At 45.2% G+C, this 22944-nt stretch overlaps 1 protein-coding gene and 2 long non-coding RNA genes across 3 annotated transcripts in view; all 3 read left to right on the top strand.

The window, feature by feature from the left end:
* LOC119496816 (eukaryotic translation initiation factor 3 subunit H) overlaps positions 1-2956 on the top strand; it is a 65693-nt gene extending 62737 nt beyond the window's left edge. Inside the window, exons 7-8 of the mRNA XM_037784400.1 lie at positions 2117-2249; positions 2683-2956. Of these exons, the coding sequence (XP_037640328.1) occupies positions 2117-2249; positions 2683-2777 (228 nt within the window). The 3' untranslated portion in view covers positions 2778-2956. The remainder of the gene's footprint in view (positions 1-2116; positions 2250-2682) is intronic.
* A 3458-nt stretch (positions 2957-6414) lies between these two features.
* The window catches only part of LOC119496824, a 68227-nt gene continuing 51697 nt past the window's right edge, over positions 6415-22944 (top strand). The window contains exon 1 of the long non-coding RNA XR_005208822.1: positions 6415-6526. This is a non-coding gene — a long non-coding RNA (uncharacterized LOC119496824). The remainder of the gene's footprint in view (positions 6527-22944) is intronic.
* LOC119496823 lies at positions 9786-10998 on the top strand. Its single transcript, XR_005208821.1, has 3 exons — positions 9786-9866; positions 10265-10407; positions 10565-10998. It is a non-coding gene; the product is annotated as an uncharacterized LOC119496823 (long non-coding RNA).

Below are 22944 nucleotides of genomic sequence, written 5' to 3'. Positions count from 1 at the left end.
ATAATAGCCTGAGAAAGTTGTGGAAACTAATTCCAAAAATGATAGAGAAACTAATAATGTTCTAATTACTGTAATATGTGTGAATCAAACCAAGAAGTATTTGTCCTATAATAGAATGTTTTCCTAAAATACTTCCTCCTGTGGTGATGAGACCTGGCCTGATTAGACTGAGTGCCGTTTGGACCCGGTCCGACTCTGGTCTCAGTTCCTCAGAACAGAGCGCTCCTCTAGTCCAGATACCAAAATTAAAGCCAAATAGCACATTTCCAAAAACACCCCGTCCCCAGCATGAGTGCTGGTGTTTCCAGGAGCATGCTGCTTCTCTGCAGCAGCAGCAGCTCCTGGAAGGACGGAGAAGGAGAAGGAGAAGGTGGAGGGTAAAATAAATACACAGAAATCCTGCTGCAGTCTGAAAAGAACTGTGACGTGGGACGGGATTATTATCCACCAAGACAACAACCTCAAACATAAAGCCGGCGCTACGCAGGAGGCCAGACCTCCATCCAATTCCCCCTTTCTAACCGGACCTGAGAGCTGCTGCTCCCTCACAGTCCCTCGGCAACCTGACAGAGCCGGAACACTGAGAACAAGCAGCGAAAGGAGCTTTTCTACTAAATGCTGACTTGAAGGAGTTTTTTATATTTGTACTTAATTTAGATCAATTCAGGTTTTTTTTTTAACTTTCACTTCTACTTCTAATGGGGGGGGGAAATAGTTTTTAGGCATCGTCTATATTTATATATGGAAGGTGGAAGTGCAGAACTGTTTTTGTTTGCTTGTTTCTAAAATTTGCATATATTAGCATTTTGATTATGCACAGTCATGCATTGGCAGGCAAAAAAAACCCCACCGGAGGAGTCATTGAACAAATAGTTATCTTTTATTTATCGTTTATCTCTATCGTCAGCTTCAGTCACCCGTACAGGTGCATCGTGGGATGTGTGGTTGAAAGTCGTTTTTCCTCCTCTCCCACCGGTCTGTCGGTCTGTCCTCCATCTTTGCCAAATTAACAAGGCTTTTAGGATCTCCAGAGACCCGACACCTCACTGATTTACTGACTGTCAGCCCGCCACAAATCACTCCATCCCTGTCAGCACTTAGAACTCCTCTCTCTCTCTCTATCGCTCTCACCTCTCTCTCCTTTCATCGCCGTCTTTCTTTACAGCTCACTTCTGTCCTGTTACTGTTTCCATTGTCTGTCTTTCCTCTTTTCTTCTCACTGTCCGCTGACACTTTCTGCATCCTCTCTTAGTATGGATGTACCGATACTGATACTGTGCTCATGAACTCGCAAAACGGCTCTGATACCACGGCTCCGATACCACTTTACAGCAGCGTGACGTTAACCTCTCGTCACCATCTTTAGGGTCCTATCGCACGCGCTCACGCTCTACCTCCCCGACGGTGCGGGCGAGATGGATCGGTGGTGCGCCCAACCCCGCTGGGCCGGGATCCCACCTCAGCCGGCACCGGCCCTCACTTTGATTGCGCCACAGGGTTTTGCTTGCACCCTCTGACCCGTGCGTGCGTTAGACTCTTTGGTCCCTCTTTCAAGACGGGTCAGGTGGGTTTCCGACATCGCCGCAGACCCCTGGCGCCTTTTACGTGGGCCGAGCCCCGCCCTGGTAGCCCGACGCGGTTGGGGCGCACTGAGGACAGTCCACCCCGGTGACACTTTGACCACTTTGCCGTGTGTCACTCACACCCTCCAGCTGGCTGTTAACGAGGGTCTTTAGACACAGAGAAGTACTCGTATCGGTACTCGGTATCGGAGAGTACCCAAATGTACTTGTACTCGGTCTGAAAAGCAGTGGTATCGGTGCATCCCTATCTCTTAGTACATTTCTCTTCTTCGTGTTCCCGACTTTCTCACTTCGTGCCTTTCTTTCCTCCCACTCCTCGCCGTCCTGACGTCATTGTTTCACCCTTTTCTCTTCTCCTCACATTCTCATCCTGTCCTCTCTCTCGCCTCTTGCCTCCTCCCTCTGCTTCTCTGTCCACTTTCTCATTAACCATCTATTCCCTTTTCACATTCCTCTCTCTCTCTCTCAAGGCTATTTAGTTTGTATTTTTTTTCTGTGGTCTCTAATGCCCCTCTCTCTTCCTCTCCCTCCAGTACCTCCAGAGGCGGCAGCAGGAGAACGCCCAGCGACAGAGCAGAGCGGAGCCGGCGCTGCCTGAGGAGGACATCAGCAAAATGTTCAAGCCCCCTCAGCCTCCACCGCGCATGGACACGCTGCTTATTGCAGGTACGCACACATTCACACACACACGCACACACACACACGCACAACCTCCTCCACGCACGGACAGCGCCCGTCATCTCGGAGACCCCCCCTCTCTCCAAACTCCATCAGCCGCCTCTGCTCCCCTCGCAGGAGCTCAGGTTCTGTTTTGTAATTATCTCCGTCATTATCTTGAAATTACATTAATTTAAAGTTTATTGACTCAATCTCCAACTCGCCCGCCCCTTTCCCCCCCCGCCGCCCTCACGCTGTTCGGCTCCCCCGCCGTCTGACAACATTCTGATCCTTCCGTTTACTCTGTTCCCCACTAATTCGATGTTTTGCTGCTGTTCCCCCCCCCTCTCTCTCTCTCGCCTCCGCCTGTTTCTGAATGTATGTATATTTCTGTGGGTGTGTTTGTGGGGGTGCGTGGATGCATGTGGCTCCTCTCCAACAGGGCAAATTAACAACTACTGCCAGAACGTGAAAGAATTCACCTCCCAGAACCTGGGCAAGCTGTTCATGGCCGAGGCTCTCCAAGGACACAACTAGAGGAGAAGAAGAGGGGGATAAAGAAAGAAAGACCACCGTGAGGACAACTGGAGGAACGCAGCGCCTTTATTTGTTTTCTAAGAATTTACTTATTGTTTTTAAGGCTGACTCCATCTTGGACACAAATTTATCTATGAAGATCTCTTGATTTTGATTTAAATAAAAGTCTCGCATCTGGACATCGTCTCTGTCTCCGTGTATGTTTAGTATTTAGACTTGGGAAATGTTTCGCTGTTCAAAAATGGTTAGTTTTGTACCAGGGCTGTCAGTCATTAAAATTTCTAAATGAACCTTAAAGGGAGATTAGTCCAGTATTTAATCCTCTTATCAACATGGGAGTGGACAAATATGCTGCTTTATGTAAATGTATGTATATATTTATTATTATAAATCAATTATCAACACAAATCAATAACAGATATTGATCCAGAAACCCTCACAGGTACTGCATTTAGCATAAAACAATATGCTCCAATCATAACATGGCAAACTGCAGCCCAACAGGCAACAACAGCTGTCAGTGTGTCAGTGTGCTGACTTGACTATGACTTGCCCCAAACTGCATGTGATGATCATAAAGTGGGCATGTCTGTAAAGGGGAGACTCGTGGGTACCATAGAACCCATTTACATTCACTGATCTGGAGGTCAGAGGTCAAGGGACCCCTTTGAACATGGACATGCCAGTTTGTCCTCTCCAAAATTTAGCGTAAGTTTGGAGCGTTATTTAGCCTCCTTCATGACCAGCTAGTATTTTTCCTACCTTTTTTTTTACATTTTTAAACATTTTTCTGACTTTATTGGACAAAAGCCCTCACACATTTACATATCTGGAGGTCAGAGGTCAAGGGACCGCTTTTTAAAATGACCCTGACATTTTTTCCTCTCCAACATTTAGCCTAACTTTGGAGCGTTATTTAACCTCCTTCACTAACAGCTAGTCTGACCTGGTTGGTACTGATGAAAAATAAATAAATGACGTTAAAACAAGTTTGCGTTATTATGGCATTAACTTCGACGGCCCTCTTTTATACTCAATATTAATATTCTAAAATGTGCACACAGTACAGAATAATAACACATACAATGGTACTTCCACATAATTTTATTGCTACATGCTTTTCCGTCTTGCAGTTCAAACGTCGAGCAGGTGGAACCAATTACTGGTGAAGTGTTGGCTCGCATGGTGGGAACAATGATACCCTCGTAAACAGAACCGCACCAGAAGAATCAGCGAGAGCTGAGCATTAAATGAAATACTGGCTCCATGACTCAGCCCCCGACTGTCTCACAGCACTCAATAGACTTTTGATTGTTTTTTTTTTCCAGAAGTTAAATTGCACGACACACCAGAATCTGCCTTTTCTTCCACACAGGTAGCAATTAGCACCTGTTTGTTTTTTGGATGCATAAATAAATAAAGTCCCAATAGTGGGATTTGGATGGAAACAGACTTTTGTTGTCGAGTTCTCGAGGCAACATTTGAAGAAGGAACTGCAGGTGGACCGAACCACAGACTGAGAGAAACTGTCATCAGCTCCAGGTTCCTTTGTTTTTAATGTTGTGACTGTAATTGCCAAAAACAGATAAATATTTGGTAACACAATTTTAGAGAAATTGACAACAGGGGAGCCAATTAAGTGTTTTCTCAAGTTTATTCCTAAAAATACACAGGGAGTAGATGTTGAGGAATAAATCAAAGCTGCTTGTTGTTGCTGATGAGTCGTGGTTAAAGATGAACATCACAGAGAGCATTAACATGATGAGAGCTGTCAGCTCTCACTAGAACGTGGGAACATCGTTTGACATCCATCTGGAGTGAGATGTAAACAGAGAGATGATTATCATGCAAGAGTTCTCTCTCTCTTTCACTCAGTTATTCTCACATTTAGCAATCGTTTATTCTAAATCAGGGGTCAGCAACCCACAGTTTAAAGTCTAAGTATATAGTATATAAGTCTAATGCAGTGAGGGCCAAAGAGACAATGTACGACGGAGTATTAGGGCCACATTGAGGGAAAAAACATCTGAGATTTACACAAAGTCATAACTTTACGAGAAAAAAGTCGTAATATTACGAGAATAAAGTCATAACTGTGAGGAAAAAAAGAAAACACATAAAATTACTACTTTATAATATTATGACTTTATTCTCGTAATATTATGACTGCTTTAAACTTCTCTCGTCTTCACAGTTCATTTTTAGGCTTTTTATGACTTTTGATTAGTTGAATAATTGAGCAATTGACTTTATTTCAGTAGAATAATCCACTCAGTATCAATAATGATTTAGTGGGAGTCCTGGGTACATGTACTAAAGGGTAACTTAGGTATATTTCAACCTGGACCCTGTTTTCTCCTGTTTTTGTGTCTAACTGACTAATAAGGACAACAACTTGTGATCCAGTGTGGCTGCTATACATTGGGGCAAGCTGACACCGTCATTTATGTCCACTAAAACTAAAACAATCTTTTTATCGTGTCAAGGACCCCTAAATAAATAAACATTAATAAAAATAATTATAAATACAATAATAGGCTACAAAATAAATAAATGAAACAAAGCGTGGATCCGTCAGAGCAATCAAGGTTTGTTGTGTCATTAATCGTTGACGAGATAACAATACGCCACGGAGAAAAAATTATACCGCAATCAACTGCTGATTGCTCTGCTGTGTGGCGCCGGCTCATTCCAGTTCTAATTGCTGTATTATACTCTGATATTTAGGGCTTAAGACTGTAAAGGCAATATACACAAACACCGTGTTCTGTTTGCATCACCGCGTGGTCCGGGTCCACGTAGGCCTGCACGCTGTGGACCACTCAACTGAGTGGAGCTGCAGAGGCTGAATGTAACGTAGCGTACTGGCTGTCAGTCAGGGTGCATTTGATTCAAATTGATGCATATATATATATATATATATATACCAAGCAATAATAGATTTTAACAGGTCAAAGATAAGCACAGTTCATAGTATATTTGTGTAGGTATATAGAGACTATGTTGAATACCCTTTTCCTGCCTTTTAGTAAGAGATGTTGTGAATGAGGAAAGAGAGCGATTGAATATGACATTTGTATATACGTATATATATATATATGTATTTATATATCAGCCGTGTGGTCCAGGTACTGTAGGCCTGCATATGCACCTGCTGAGACACCTTTTAAATGGGCTTCAGACTCCTCCCACTCGACTGCAGACTCCTCCCACTCATCTGCAGACCCCGCCCACTCATCTGCAGACTCCTCCCACTCATCTGCAGACTCCACCCACTCGACTGCAGACTCCTCCCACTCATCTGCAGACCCCGCCCACTCATCTGCAGACTCCTCCCACTCATCTGCAGACTCCACCTACTCGACTGCAGACTCCTCCCACTCATCTGCAGACTCCACCCACTCGACTGCAGACTCCTCCCACTCATCTGCAGACTCCACCCACTCGACTGCAGACTCCTCCCACTCATCTGCAGACTCCACCTACTCGACTGCAGACCCCGCCCACTCATCGGCAGACTCCTCCCACTCAGCTGTAGACTCCGCCCACTTTGCTGTAGACCCCGCCCACTCATCGGCAGACTCCACCCACTCATCGGCAGACTCCTCCCACTCATCGGCAGACTCCACCCACTCGGCTTCAGACTCCGCCCACCTCAGACTCACTCCTCAAAGAGAAGTCTTGTTCTGAAATCTCGCGAGATGTGAGTACCGGAAGCCAGCGGTGGATGAGAGGACCATGGAGGAAACGTGAGTGCCGGCTGACCGTTAGTCAGCCATGCTAACCATGCTAGTGGCTCTGTGAGGCTGCAGCATGTTAACCATGCTAACCATGTTTCCATATGAAAGCCTGCTGACGTGTCCAGCTGATTCCAGAGACACTAGTAGCATCAGACTGCAGGCTGCTCTTGAACGCAGTATGTTTTTGACTGCAGGTGTTTCCAGGTGTGTTGCACCTCCAAAGCTTCTGCTGCCTGTCTCGTGCGATCCGTGACGGGTCGGTGGTGAAGCCCTCACCAGTTCTGTCTGGTACAGAAGAGCAGGAATGTGATCGCATGGATTTAAATGGATTTCTCAATACCAGCCAACACTCAGTGTGTTTTATTAGATATGTATATTCATGTATTTACTACCAGAACCCACAAACTGTTATTAAGCTCATAACTTTTGATTGTTTTAGCTTCATCATTAAGTCTGTTTGTGGACTTTGGAGGCGGACTGTGACAGTTGTATTGAATTGAAGACATCTCTGCTTCCTCCTCTATCTACCACACCCTACCGAAAGAGTAAATCCACAGCAGCACTGTCAATCAGACACAACTGAAGTGGAATTAAAATAAAAAGCCCTTTTTATGATACGATAACATGGTGTTAAGCACAGAGAGGTCACGCTGGTCGTCCTGTGACCTTCAAGTGTCCTCATAAAAGAAGGCTTTGCTGACACGTAACTAAAACGCAGCTTGTAGGCTGATGCAGCATCGAGCGTGTCCATCAGTAACCGGTCCTCTGGAGTGACTTTGAACAAGTGTCTGAAAGTCTTCCAGCTCACTCTCTCTAAATCCTTCTGCATGAGAGCATCAGCTAAATACCTCCCATGTAAGCTGTTTTGGTGATGATCCTCTGCAGAGTATCGCATATCTTAAAATTACTCTTCAAGTCATAAAAGCAAACAGCTCATTTTGGGGAGCTTGTCACCAGTGTCCACTTCACCAGACAACAGGAAGCTGAATGATGGCTCTTCTCGCTCCATTTAATAAAGAAGCTGCCAGTGTGGGTTCATTGTAGAATAATTACAGCGCGGCTCTATCTCGTCGTGAGCTCCGTTGTTCTTCCTCGACCTGGTGGTTAAACAGCATCGTCTAATTCGGCGGCTGATGTTATTTAACTCGTCGTCGGCGTCGCCTGGTCGAGTAATAACTTGTAGTGCTCCTGCTTGTCATCAGCACAATGTCATTAACAATAATTACAAGTCAACCAACATGATGAACGCTTATTGGAACAGTGACGCTTGAGCCGGAAATGATTTCTTCCCCAAATCATAAACATGTTTCCCCGACAGGCTGGCAGGACGGCAAATATTCATTCGCAACAGAGGGCTCGGTTGATATTCATTAATTAAGGGTATTTGCTTCTTTGACAGGCGCACACCTGTGCTGGTGATTGATGTCTTGTATGATGGGAGGCATTTCCTCCTAGCAGGTATTGATTGGCTTTTGATTGGTGGCTTCTGCTTAAGCTGAATCTCTGTTGTTTGTGATTCTGAAGCGGCGCTGTAGGGTGACGTTGCCCTTGAGGCTCTGACTGGGGCAACAGCCTCACTTGTCCCTAATCCTGAGATGTGTGAGGAATTGCAAAACTTCAAATGCCCTCAATGGAACCACGAACGCTGCGTGAAGCCGCCCGGCCCTGCAGAGTGCAAACACGCCGACGGAGGTTCGGCTTGTATTTAAAGTGACAGTGTTTTGTTTGGAGTGGGAAGCGGTTTGGACTGAATCGTGTAGTCACGGCAGGGCTCAAGGGCAATAGAGCGGAGGTGCATGGGAGTCAAACTGGTGCACGTTACTCCACAGTCATATAAATCACCACATTAGCTGTTGACGGTGTTAAGCAGAGATAAAGATGATAGATTATCTACACGTTTAACCAGGAAATCACAGACAGAGAAGATTATAAACCAGATGATGTGCTTTCTGGAATTAAGCTTCAAATTAAGAGGCGTGTTCATGTCTTTAACAACATGTAGATAAGTGATAAGCAGATGTAAGGCCATTTGGTAACTTATACTTTGAAGCGTTCACGATGGGTGCATTAACAGTTAAAGCATCAGCGGGTAGAAACGGAGCAAATATGATTAAACAAAGTTATTTTTATTAAACGGTTGCTATATCCTGACAGTAATGCATGAGGCAGGTAATCTGAAAACAATCATGTTCCTCTGTGTCCTCTGGTGTCCTCCGGTGTCCTCCGGTGCTCCTAACGGCATCTGCAAGATTTCACAGACCGGAGGAAAACAACCACCAACTCACTTTACAGCTAAACCGTGCACTACAAGATGATTCTGAGAACATCTGAGGAGAGAAATGGGCATTAACATAACAGAATATTATATATATATCAGAGTTGGTGAGTGATTGACAGCTGCTCGGAGACGGAAGGCTCCAGCTCGGCTCTGATTGGTTGTTTCCCTCCGGTCTGTGACATCTTAAAGATGCCATTAGAAGCACCAGAGGTGCACTGCTGTCAGGATATAGTGGCCGTTTTTAATAAATCCGCTTCTTAAACTCCAATTAAAGGTGAGCACAGAGAAAGTTTCCCCCTTTCAGCAGATGAATGTGAAAACAGCCTTCTAGTGTCAAACTGTCCGTACGTCATTCTGCACAGTGAAGGTCAGACATCTACATGAAGGAACAATAAGCAAAACACATTTGTCAATGGAGGGGTGCTTTAGAATAGAATAGTATTATCTTAAAAGTACATTCTAGTGTGTTCTACATTTGCTAATTGTTTACATTCTGCTTCTAAATGCTAAATAGTCTTCCCTCCTTGTTGTGTTGTTCTGTATGTTATTCACCATTGAATATAATGAGATATTCGTTGGAGTAGTACATTCATTATGCCGTCCTGAGTGCACGCTGTATAAATGCTTTTGGAACACACTTATGTTTCTCCGTATGTCCAGACTCTTCAGCTTTTGTTCCCACTCGAGGTATTGATGTGGATCTGGAAGTGCAGTGTGTCTCTGCTTCATTGTGCTTCTTGTTTTGAAATGTTAAACAGCTCGGAAGAGAGAAGCACACAGAAACCCACGGCTGCATCTGCATCCACGCTTCTCTCTCCCACACTGTCCCGCTCAGCTGACCGTGAGACGACTGCGAGTCGCTGAAAATGACAATGACATCCTCAAATCAAAACATTTCATTCCCCCACAGTGCAGAAGCTGAGTCTGTTGTGGTCTGCTGACGACATTCTCTCCCATTAAACTTTCCACCTTTTCCTCCAAATAGATTTAATTTGCTCTCCCAGTTATTTTTTCTTTATCACTTTCTGTGATGTCACTTCTCTCTTCGGCGTTTGCAGAGATTACCTTAAAGTATGTGTTTGAACGGAGCATGGGAACCCAACCGGGGCTTTAGCTGTGTAAACAGCCGGGCGTTTTGTACGTCGCAATAGGAGGAAATACTTAATTAGGATTATGGGATTTGTCTCTGTACCTTCAGATTCCTGAGAAGGAGGCTGGGAGATGTCAGAGGGATATAAGTTTGGTCTCATTTAATCAGGGAGTGCGGCGGCCTGCGCGGCCCTGACCCCGCGGTGATTTATTACCGCTCAAACACAAACAGAAGCTCTCTCACCGTGCTGCCGTCGCCCTGTCATTGGTGATAGAGAGAATCAGCTGGCTGAATATAATGAAACCAGTTATTTCCCTGTCAACTCTGAATGCTTTTCCTTTTTTTTCTCCCTCGCTCTCTCTCTTTTTTTCTGCCACAGATATTGCCATGGCAACTGTGGCTCCTGTATGGAGTAGCTGTTGATGATGTAAAGTAGTTCCCGTGGAAAAATAATCTTGCAAATCCCCAAAACAAGAGCAGAAAGGAAGGCAGATGCAGTTGTAGGAAGAGGAGCGTAGAAGAGTACGGTTTGGGGAATTTAGCATTTATGGGATTATTCACACGAGTCCAAACAGCCAACGCGTGAATACATCTCTTCACATAACGCCGCTCGCTCTACCTGCCATTGAAGCAGCTCTATATTTTCCTTATCTCTCTTTTTCTCCTCCGCGGTCAATAGATCTGCACCGTGATTGGCAACTGTATAGATCGCGAGCGCTGTGTTCTAGTTGCAGTTCGTCTCCGCCTGCCACCCAATTCGACGGCTGTCACCCGGCAGTGGCACAAATCCCACAGGCCATTATGAGGCTGGTTTAATCCCCACAACAGCAGCATCAGAAGCCTTTCAAGAAGGGTTTCGGAGCATGATACCCTGTCTGTCACATGCATCCGCTGGCTTCAGGCAGGGCTACGGTGCATTGTTGTCATCCCACTCCATCACTTATGTCTCGTCTTATCCCCGAGCCTCTAAGACAAATGTACTGGATGTCCTCCTGCTGAAGATCAATCACATGTTGCGTGTAATCTTCTGCCGGGCTTTGTCTCTCTGCTATTGATGCTCAGATTTGGCCTTGGCTGTTGCACACAATAAATTGTGTTTTTATTGATGTCTTGATTTTGCCGGTCGAGAAGGATTTGTAAAACAATCGGTCTGTTTATTTAGTAGGTTAGTTATTTGTGGTTTGTGATTCAAGGGTATTTGCTGGTGTAGCTCATCTTTTTATGCATATTTGCTTCTTGTGAACTCTCCTCAACCTTTCCTTTCCCACGGCCAAGTTGTCATGTGGATTCTACTGTAAACTCTGTTGTTCTATTTTAAAAGAATAGAGGATCAATACTGCTCTTTAGGTGAATCTGGAGGTGCAGCCTGGAGTCAATGAGGTCAGTTAAAGACTGGAGGCAGGAGGAAACAGCTAGCCTTGCTATCTCCAAAGTTCAAACTCCATGCCTTCAGGCACCTCTAGAGATCACTAACTCATTAACACATCGTATCGCAGCTGTTTTATCCGACAGTTGTTATGATGACCAGACTACAGGAAGTCACTGTGCTCGCCCGCTGGTACCCAGTAACTGGATGTAATGGATTAACATTAACAAACAATAAGCAACAGTTTAATATATGAGCTGTGAAGGTACTGGTAGGTGTTGAACTGTCTTGATGCTAAGCTAAGCTAGAAACAGCTCTGTATTTAGCATACACACATGAAAGCGGTACGAGTCTTCTCGTCTAACTCTCGGCAGGAAAGCAGATGAGTGTATTTCCTCAAATGTCAACTAATTAATTTAAAGGTGTGTAACATTTCAGGAGACCTATTAGCAGAAATGGAATATAATATTCATAAGAATGTTTTCATTAGTGTATAGTCGCCTGAAGAATGGTTGTGTTCTCGTTATCTTAGAATGAGTCCTTCATGTCTCCATGGGGAGCGGGTCTTCTTCACGGAGTCCTCCATGTTTCTACAGCAGCCCCGCTAAACGCCGGCTTCACACAGAACGCAACAACGGCACCACTGTGCTCTGAAACCCATTCATTCCAATGGCTTGCGCGGTGCCACGGCGGCTTTTCGCTGCATTGAGCAAAGCGTGGACGCAGCTCACAACGCATTCTGTGTGAAAGACCCTTTCAAGCCAAAGTTGTAGTTTGACCACGTCCGTGCGACTGTTTGGGAATATAACCAAGACTTCTATCCTGTAGTTTCTGGAGCATGCTTACAGTTTGTGACCTCCAGTTTCTCCTGATGCTGTTTGTTATGGGCCTGTTGCTTTTCATTCAGAGCTACACGTGTTGTTATCTATCATCTTTTATCATCATATTTATTATAATTCATGATCAGCTTCCGTCTGTTCCTTTAAGTCTGGAGGTGCCAGGTTACCCCGAGCCCGGTGATTGATGAGATGCTTGTGACCTACAATAGACAGACCCACAATTAAAGAGCACCTTATATCCCAGCTGTGAATGTGAAAGATAAATGCTGATAGCACCCGCCCCTCTGATGTTCAATCATGCTCTCCACGCCTCGGTCTCAGCTTGTGTCCTCACAGTGACTGATGTGCATTTGAATATTTCTCTCTCGCAGGTAAACATTAACATTCACTTCACTTATTCATTCACTCCTCCTCTCTCTGGGTTCAACGCAGCCTGCCTGTTTCACACAGACATTCTCAGGGAAAAGCTTAATTTAAGCGTTTATTTTCATGCTGTGCAACAGTCGGACTAATGTACTGAACATCCTTTCACTGTGGAATTATTCATCACATGATAGGGGAAATAGACAATGCTTTTATCGCCTTCTCTGCGTCCCCTTTGTGTTTTTTTTAAATTCTTTCTTGCTTATTTTTATCTTGGCTCTGTCCTTGTTTTGGGCTTTAAAACATGATTTTTCCTTCTGTCTCCAGTGGGACATACACCTTTGACCATTGCTTGCCTTTTGCTCTGGTCCCAGGATACATGTTGGGCCTCATCCCATAAAAGATAAAAGGTTCATCTCTGCACAGCTCACTTGTTTGTCCTGCACCGGATTTTCTTCCCGTAACTTGGTTTTCTTTTCCCGGATGGGGTCCATCTTACAGATACAACTTCCCCGAGTCGACTCTGGGGCGTTCAGAGTTCACTTGATGCTTCTACGTCTGTCTGACGACGTTATTCGCACATTCCAGACGATGGTTATACGGAGAGAACGCGGCGCTGTCGATGCCTGATTCCACTGGAGACCACTCAAAGAGGAAACTGTCAATGATGATATTTCATTCAAAGTGGTAATAAAACTACGACAGTATATCTGTAACAGTGCCATATGACTCTGAGATCGTCTATAGTGTTGCAATGCTCAGTGTGAAATGCTTCCATGCTAAGCACTGTTCCATTATGTACTGTACACGCTGTGAAAATGTGATCAATGCCCCGTCTTTCATTCTTCATTCCTTTTAGTTTCTCCCTGAGCTCTGTTTCTAACTCTCATCACACTAAGTTAGACTTCACTATATGAGCAGCAACATGTACAGTCACTCAGTGGAGGTCATTTATCTGATCTCATCTGTCTGAAGCAAAAAATAACGACACAGTCGGCACCGATGTTGAGGAAATTACATTTCTGCATCCTTAACTGTTTCTAAATATGTGTTTCACACATAGACTGTATAAAATACGGATGCAGTCACGGCAACGTCACCCGTAAGGTTCTGAAGAACCATTGTGAAGCTCAAAGGGTCATGTCTAGAAGGTAACCCTCAAGTTGCAAAAACTCGCTGCCTGATCAATGCCGAACCTTAAAGAGACTCTATGTAAGAATCCTAAATGTCTTGTTAACAGCTTCACCTGTGTCCGTTATGTCAACTAGAGTCAGCGTCCTGTTGCTGGCGCTTGTGCTCGCTCTACATAGACATGAAGGAGCATCACTCAACACAGTGAGGAGACACACGTCAGCTAAAAGCACAATATCACTCTATATTTCAGTTGCTTGGCAGTAATGTTAGCTGACCAGACCAAGGTCTCTCCATGAATCACTGCTGATCCTAGTGTTGGCTTTTCCCGCCTCAGCCTCCCGACCGCGGCCGGAGGGAACGGGGGATTCTCTCTGCGGAGCCCCGTCACTTCACAAGACACGGGAAACCTCTGTTGGTCTGGAGGAGCTGCAGCAGTTATTTCTGCACAAACGTCCACTGAACATTCACTAGATATTCTCAGAGCTAAACTAACTCTTCTGCAGTGTGGAGTGAGCAGCATGCACGTGAGAGGTGGAGAGAGAGAGAGAGAAGGAGCGCGGTGTGTGAGTGAAGGCAGGCAGAGGAGCAGAGGAGCAGAGACTCCGGTCCTGGAGACCAAAGCTACGGTCTCCCCCGCGTCCTCCGACCGCGGCCAACACTGTTTAACAGACGGGCTGCACTAGATACAACCAAGAGGTTTTGGTGCTTCACTGGAGTTTGTGTTGGAGTCTGAGTCTGAACAGCGGAGACACACGAGAGACCATGAGACACACGAGAGACCATGAGACACCGACCAGCAATGATTTATACGTGGAAGAAGTTACAAACAGTCCCTTTAACTATCTCGCGAGAGCTTCGCAATTTGTGTGTTTATGCCTTCTAGACATGACCAGCTCAAAGTGGGTGACTCCGGCCGTCGCCATCTTGGCGGTGACGATATGGCCTAACTAGTGGAGCTGAGGCGGCCCTGGTGACGAAGCCCAGCAGACGGCTATCAGCTAGCGACCTGAGACGGCTCCGACCTGTCACTCAAAGCGGCCACACCCTCAATTATGCCAAACTTTAAGCCTTAATATAATTTAAACGGATGAGTTCTATAGAACTTCACCCTCGTACAGTTGTTATGATCGGGTAAACTAGCTCTAGAGACCCAAACCGTTTTTTGTACTAGGCTGTGAACATGTTTGTTTCTGCTGTAAAGTTGTTGCATGTTTTAACTCGGAGGTCTGTGAACATCGACTCACTATTGGAGCCTCGAGTGGCCGTTTGATGAACTGTAGTTTTGGGCTTCATTTCTCAGCAGCGGAGCCACTTGGTTACACACTGTCAATAATCCAGGTAGAAGCTGTCAGAGCAGCTGTCACTGACCTTTTAGCAGTATGAACGACCACATCATCGCCCAGCTGCAGCGAATGGAAACTCTGTTTTTACTGTTTTTGTTTTCACCTTCAGCTTTATTTTTCCTTTCCACACACATTCTGACTATAACAGATGTTGATGCCTGCTTCCCTGAACCTTGTCATTTGGTGTCCGTTTATTTCCTTTGAGGGAAGCAGCAAAGCCCACTGACATTCAATCACATTATTTTGGCACAATGATTCGCTGACTCCACCTGTGACCTGAATCACACGTAACGCTGCGCATGACAAGTGCCGTGTAAATCAAACCAGCATATACACACAGATTCCTAACTGAATCTGGTGGTGAGACGCCGACCAGGAACCGAGATGATCACATGCACATCAATAAACCAAGCAGGCTGCGGTGAACAGCCCAGATTTTTTACAGTATTTGAATTCAATCTCTCCCAAGGTGATGCTACACCTCAGATGCAACTGCCGACCTGTTATTGCGGGAGTGTGATAGAGAGCGGGCTTATAGCAGCCATAACAGGGTAAGGGCATGATTGCCTGCAGGTAAGTGATTTAGAGAAAATCAGGTTGATGCTCGCCAAACCCTCCGCCAGAGAAGCACGGGCCAAGGCCGAGCCGTTGTAAATATTCTGAAAGTGTAAGCATTTTCCACATCGCTTACCTTTAGGCTTAGATGGAATAAATTCTCGTACAATTTTCAGAGCTGAAATTAGTGGTTCTTTGTGCGTGTTCTCAGTCCAGGACCCCTAAAGGTTGTCTGAGGTTGCCGTTTGGAGGCTTGTCTCACTGTATCCGCTGTGGAACCTGATCCAGATACTCAGTAAAGAGAAACTTCTGAATCTTTCACCCAGTTCAGAAGGAATTGGTTATGCTGCACAGGGCTGATTCGACATGGTCTGTGCACAAGAAGGGAGCATATCTGATGCGTTCAGGCTCACTGCAACTGGACACCTATAGCCTAAGGTACATAAACAGGTAAAATCCCAACACGCTGTTCACATCCTGTATAGCAGTTTAGCATATTTGCCTTAGTGCACGTGCACTTTGTGCATTATTCACATCCCATTTACCGTTATGTAACGTGGGATCATTTAATGACAGATTATGACCTTGTTGAGACCCACACAAAGATAATTGGTGCAGTGACTGATGAGGAATATCTGTTAAAGCTGGTAGTTATTATATCTAACATGAACTGTCAAATACACTCCTTAAAGAAATAGAGAAGATACAGGTGTAGAGAAATGGACACCACATTAGTGAAATACTGCAGGCCTTCCATCCAGGAGGACGTCCTTTGTGCAGGATACGAGACAGATTTCAAGCGAAATTGAGTTATGCAAGACACATTGGATGTTATGCACTGAATGACAACTTGAGAGTTCAGTAGCTTGGAAAACATTCTAGGAGGATATATTTAAAAAAACCTCAATTGCACTTTTCCTCTCAGAACAAGGACGTGGTGGTGGTCTCCAGTCAATTCCGATTTACTGAAAGACCCTGCAGAGAGCATCAGGGGTCAGGAGGGTTGAGAGTTAGCGGCTCTGTGGTTTGTCACATTTTGACATGTGTCCTTCAACGGTTACATCTGCACCAACGCCGGCCCTGACATGAAGGCCAGCGGCCTCACACTTTAAATCACTCCTAACGCCAAGCAGAAGGGAAACGATGACATCTTTCAATATTGACTGACAAGATTGACTGTCTGGATTATCTGTACGGTCGTACATGATAAAGATGTCTAGAAGGACCGGTTAAGAGTCCGGTATTCCCCTCAGGAGACGGTGAATAGTGGACTTGCCTCCGTCCAGTGGCCAGAGACACGACTCCACATGAATGATAGTGTTGCTCTGTAACTGCTGGACGTCTGAATGAGCAACTATACTAACAAGTTCACCATGTCAACTGAAAAGGTGACGTTGTCAGTGTGTCAACGTCAATGTTCTGCTAATCACTAGAAACACTTTCTGCATATGAATTCAGATTTTGGTGTCGGAAGCGTTCTGGTTTACGTTTGTAGTCCGAGTATTATTGAGAGTATTATCACATTTGAGCGGGCTTTGGTTGAATGCAGGTAAACAGTCCGTTAGAGGCGGAACGCATTGGCCGAAATACAACCTCAGAACCCACCGGATATCGTCTGACGATTATTTAGCTTTATGTTGGCGTAAAATTAGCTTGTAAACTGGCTTCTTGTGAAACAATCTGGCCATAGCAGCGTCTCTCAACTCAAACTCCAGTCTCGGGTCTCAAGTTGCTAATCGGATTGTAAACAATGAGCGGTGAACAGAAGAGGAAGTCTCGGTCTGGAGATCCGCCGGCTACACCGGAACCCCACAAATATTGTCCGTTGCCCCCAGAGGCTCATCATCATCAGACCGATGGCCGTGGGTTTTACAATCAAATTATATTTAAGGACAAGAGGAATGTTTTGACAAAGTTAGTAACCTTTATAGCCATGTTTCCACTGCATGGCACGGCTCTGCTCGACTCCACTCAGTTTTGGTACCAGTGCTTTTCTCTATGGTGCGATTTCACTGCAGATAGTACCTCCTCAGTGTAGGCGGGATTCTCAGCTGATCACCGGAGCGGCGGCGCATGAAACTGCCCTGACATCATCTTCAACGGGACACTCACTGAATCCTTTCAACGGCACCCAAACAGAGGATCTGCACTTCGTCAGTTGTATGGCGTAGTGTACGTAGTATGTCTGGTGTAGTGGTGTAGTTTTGCGACCTGCCATTTCACGGTCCAATGTCACGGTAGTAATGATTCTCTCTGACCAATCAGTGGTCTGCAGTGTTTTAACTCCACCGTCTAGCATCTCCGTGGTGGGTGACAAGAATGGAGCGGTTCTGTTGGTACCATCTGTGAGTTTTGAGAATGGAAACACAAAAATATCCGTTCTAATGTGTGACGAAGTGAACCAAACTAAACTAAACTGAGCTGGACTGCTTGGTGGAAACGCGCCATATGTCACTGTGTTGGAAAAATGAGAGAGCTGTGCAGAGACCTGTTACTTCTAGTAGCCAGCAGGAACAGCCAACTAAACCAGTAGCGCATTCAATGGATCAGCTGTTGTTAGCTTGTTTGAATGAGCTGATAATGGTCGTCCCTCATGTAAAGGTTATGCAGTTTGTAGTTAACGGGCTCTAAGATGAAATGAATGTGGTGCTAAAAAGTGAAAGGTAGTATTTTACATGGATATTGTGTGTTTTAGTGAACACACTGGATGCAGCTTCAGGCTGCTGCTGCTCTGCTGGTCGGCACCGTGTTGGATGATTAGCAGATCTCGTTTTGGTCAGTCTTTTACAAACCTGTTAGTTTTCTTACTTGTTTTTCCTGCTACCTTGACAGAATCATAGAATCTGACATCCGGCTGAGAGATTCAACTCCAGCTGTCATCTGGCTCCACGGTAGGTTATGATTTGTTTTTCCTTAGTTTAGCTGCTTGCCAGCAGTCAAAAAAAAAAAAAAACCCATCTTGAGCCAAGCAGCTTAAAGGTCCCTTTATTGTGCGGTAGAAAATGTGATGGCGTAGGTGCAGGTGAAAACCCATAGTGTTTATCGACTGATATGAGTGATACTGATCTGAAAGCAGTTATTTCCTCTCCACCAGGCTGTCATTTGGCTGGCTGAGTGAATCCAGCCCGGGCTTTAGCCTATTCTTTTACTGCCAGACGGCTGGGTGATTAGTGCCGTGGCAGTCTGCAGTCGGCAGCTCGGTGCTGTTGCCTGATAAAGGGGTCAGACTCAGCCACACACCCACTGCCAACCTACCCCTGCCACTTAGTAGTCTGTTTCCTGTCGGCCCGCTCGCACTGAACAACACCAGGTCACTGTCGCAGCTTCCTGCCACTCCACCTCTTCTTCCAAAGCCCGACTCTCCATGAAGCACAAACCCTTCTGCCTCGGCTCCTTGTTGCAATCAGTACAAGAAAATCCTCTGATTAATCTTAGTCAACATCAGAGCCAGAAAGAAGCCAACAATGCCGACCGCCTGTGGCCAGATTCTCTTCATTGACTGCACAGGGATAGGACCCCCCCCCACCCCCACCCACCCCCACACACACACACACACACCCACACCCACACCCACGCGCACACACGCAGACACACACACACACAGACGAGAGAAAGAGTTAGTTAATTGGATATTATATTGAACAGAAGTAGTTTAGAGCTGAAGGAGAAAATAACTTTTGTTGGTAACGGCGCAATTGCAGCAGCATGGGGAGATAAAATGGATGTGATTCTCCCATCAAAGAGCAGCTTTATTGTGTCTAGAATTGTCTTCTAAAGAGGATTGAGATTGGAAAAAGAGATGGGGTGTTCATCTTTTCACAAGATGATTTACTGCACTGCTATAGTTTCTAATCAGATCTCACTGGTGTTTTAGAGGCTTTTTAACATCAAATCTCTAAATAAATCCGCCGTAAAGTGAAATGCGCAGGCAGATGTAGGTCCCTGCATTAGCAGGTTTTATGCCTTGAAAATTCACTGTTGTTTGATCCCAGTAAGATTCCTGTGTGGGAAACACTGCAGTGCAAATGTAAGACAAAGGAATCAATGGGATCTTTTTATTTAAAGTCCTTTCATAGTGTTTAAGGGGTGTTACCCATGCTAATAATAAGCAATCCAATTTATGATCAAGTGGGATTCATCATTCAGCACACCTGGATGGTTAAGAACATTTCATGCATCTGGAGTTGACTTCTCTTATTTTGTCTCTTAACAGAAAATGAAGAGAAATTAAAGTGTAGTGTCTGGAAATGGCAAAAAAAACCTAAAATAACACATTCAATTCAAAATGGCCGACTTCCTGTTGGGTTTACGGTATACCTCCAAGAGGCTTTTTTGTATGTCTCAACATGTTGCATATACCTGCCAAATGTCATACTTCTAGGTAAAACCACAATGAGGGGCTCAATTTTAACAATTTTTTAGGGGGCGCTATCGAGCCATTTTGTCACATCTGAGCAAGAGACCCAGGAAATATCTAATCTTTCACCAGTCCGGATACATGTGCCAAATTTGTTCCGTTTCCGAGCAGCTTTAGCTCCTCAAAAATGTGATTACTTTGCGTAAATAATGATAATAATAATTAACGAAGCAATTACAATAGGGCCTCGGTGGCCTTCGGTCGGTGCTCGGGCCATAAATATAAGAGAGATTTAGGAGAATGTTGCTGCATGAGGCCCGCTATCTTCATCCTGAACTAACTTGTCATTACCAGCAGCAACACAGTGGAAACATTTAGAAAATGAGCAGTCATAGCGCCCACAGAAGATGCGCAGCAGTCATTGCAGCTCACCTTGAAGGCTCCTGTGGGGTCAGCAGCAGCAGGACACTTTTAATCTGTTAGTCCTCACATCCTCGTCGCCGTGACCTTGCAGACAGACCATGAATTTCATTACATGTTTCTTACCTTAGACGCAACAGTCGGCGTTAGTTCCCCGAAGAAGTATTCTTTAGGCGTCGCTCACAGGCCGGGAAACCCATCAAGTTACAGGCCCATTTACCAACAGAAAAATATTACTCTCAGTTCTGCTTTGAGATTCAAGACTCAGTCAGAATTCAGTCAGATGTGACTCCTTTCAGAATTCATTTTATTGTTTCATCTTCAATCTCACACACACACACACACACACACACACACACACACACACCCCAGTTCAGTTCCATTAGTTTGGCTGACTTCTCAGAGTGCATTGCTAAGCATTATCTGAGACTGCCTCATGGTTTTTGCTAATTGATGCTGCAGTCAGTTCATTATTTCAGTCTCCCCCACGGCCGCTCAGATATCTGATTCATACATACACCCTGCATTTAATCAGTGGGATCACACAGCCATGCATGGCCGCTTCTAGCTTTCTGGGGGCCAAAAGAAAATGATGTTTGGGGGCCCATATTTTGTGACACTACGGTGGTCCGGGTGGGGGGGGGCATGTATTTGACATTTAAATGCATCAATCTGGAGCACTTTAAGAGGAAAAGAACCTAGATCCTCAAAGAACATCTTTTATCCTCTCAAATTCAATTCAAACATCTGAAGTTGACCCCAGCAACTTAAACCTACAGAAAACGATAATGAATAGGAAACACTGGGTCGTCCTACAACAAGAAACTCCTGAATCTTTATTTACAGGTGATTTACCGGTGTGCAGCCTGCAGCCCACGACAGCTTCAGTGTCTCTCCGGGACGTTAAGCACTTAAAGATCCTGTTAATACAGGCGTGTGCAGGAGAGTAAACCATTTTTTGACCACAGTGAAGATGTTGTTTTTGAAAGGCTAAACGCCAACAAATATGGATTGAAGCAGAATATTTTGTTAGTTAAAAACAAGTTGTGAGTTTCGGAAATGATTACATCTATCTCTGTGAGCGACACACGGCAGGCTCGGGGCAAATGTGTTTCCCGGGGCTGTGGACAAAGTGTCACCGGGGCGGACTGTCCTCAGTGCGCCTCGACAGATTCGTGCCCCCAGGGCGGGGCTCGGCCCACTTAAAAGGCGCTAAGGGTCTGCGGTGATGTCTGCAACCCGCCCGACCCGTCTTGAAACACGGAACAAGGAGTCTAATGCACGCGCGAGTCAGAGGATGCTAGCAAAACCCCGTGGCCTAATGAAAGTGAGAGCCAGCGGGCGCCGCCTGAGGTGGGATCCCACCGTCCCGTCTCGCCCGCATCATCGGGAGGTGGTGCGATAGGACCCGAAAGATGTTGACGAGAGGTTAACGTCACGCTTCCGTAAAGTGGTATCGGTGCCGTGGTATCGGAGCCGTTTTGCGAGTACGAGTACATGAGCACAGTATCGGACCCGATACCCGATACTGGTATCGGTATCCGTGCATCCCTACTTTTGGACTAAGGACTGAGACAGTTACAGCACCACGCCGTTCGACTCAAACATGCAATGAAATTTGTATGTCAGATTTGAAATGTTGGTGCTGCAAGCATTGTTTGATGTCCAAATAGTCACCAAATGCCAGTTGTGTGTTATTTTGTATGAATGTATGATGTGTGAAAAGTCAATCGAGAGGATTTCAAGAATCAGATGTGATAAATGTCTGATTGAGCCACATTTGATTTAGTGTTTAGTATACTGGCTCTGATCTATCGGCACAGTGTGCCGATAGATCAGAGCCAGTATACTGTTAACTGTTCACACATGGTTTATACTGTTCGATCATCAGACTAGAGTACTACGCCCACCCTCCTCAATAACCAGATATTATCCTATTTGAGCTTTTACTAGCCAACATAAAAATGGAGTACCAAAGTGATTAATCAGAATTATGGTGGTGGTGGTGATAAACATTGGTGTTGCCCACTAGAGAGGAGCAGTGAACGCCAGAAACAGTTTCTATCACAGAGCTATAAATGTGGGAAATCCCTCAGCTGGTGGGATCACACCCAGCGTATCCAAAACCAGCGTTATTTAGTCCCTGTGTTGATAGTTTACTCCGAACATCCATCAGCTATCTGAGGGACATCTAGAATTACCTTTCAGTGGCAGACAGACCGAAATGACCTCATTTCAACGTGTTATTCTGTGCATAACTCCAACAAATGATGCATTAAAATGCCATGATCAACACGTAATAGACCTTACGCCACTGGCACAAATTCATTCAAGCAACAGAGACTGTATGCCTCTGATAAAAAGCAGACAAAAAGAAAGACAATTAGGACGTGAAAAAGAAATTACCAACCTCATTGATGGGCCTGAATAGCGTCCCAGAGGAGGAAGAGGTAAAATGTAACGCTTCAACAAAAGGACATTAACGCAGATCCCTTCATTACTTTGAGTATAATGACCCTCCCTCTCCCCGCAGCCCACCGCCTCATCCGTACGACCCGGCAACCAAACGAATTTGCAGGGGTTTAGTGGCAGGGCATATCCTTCAGATGCATCACGGCTCCATCCAGACATCGTCAGATGAAGAGCTGAGGTGTCATCGTCGGTAATTAATCCTTTGACATT

Source organism: Sebastes umbrosus, chromosome 11, assembly GCF_015220745.1.
Source record: "Sebastes umbrosus isolate fSebUmb1 chromosome 11, fSebUmb1.pri, whole genome shotgun sequence".
Classification (NCBI taxonomy): Eukaryota; Metazoa; Chordata; class Actinopteri; order Perciformes; family Sebastidae; genus Sebastes; species Sebastes umbrosus.
This window is presented reverse-complemented; position numbering and strand designations above follow the sequence as displayed.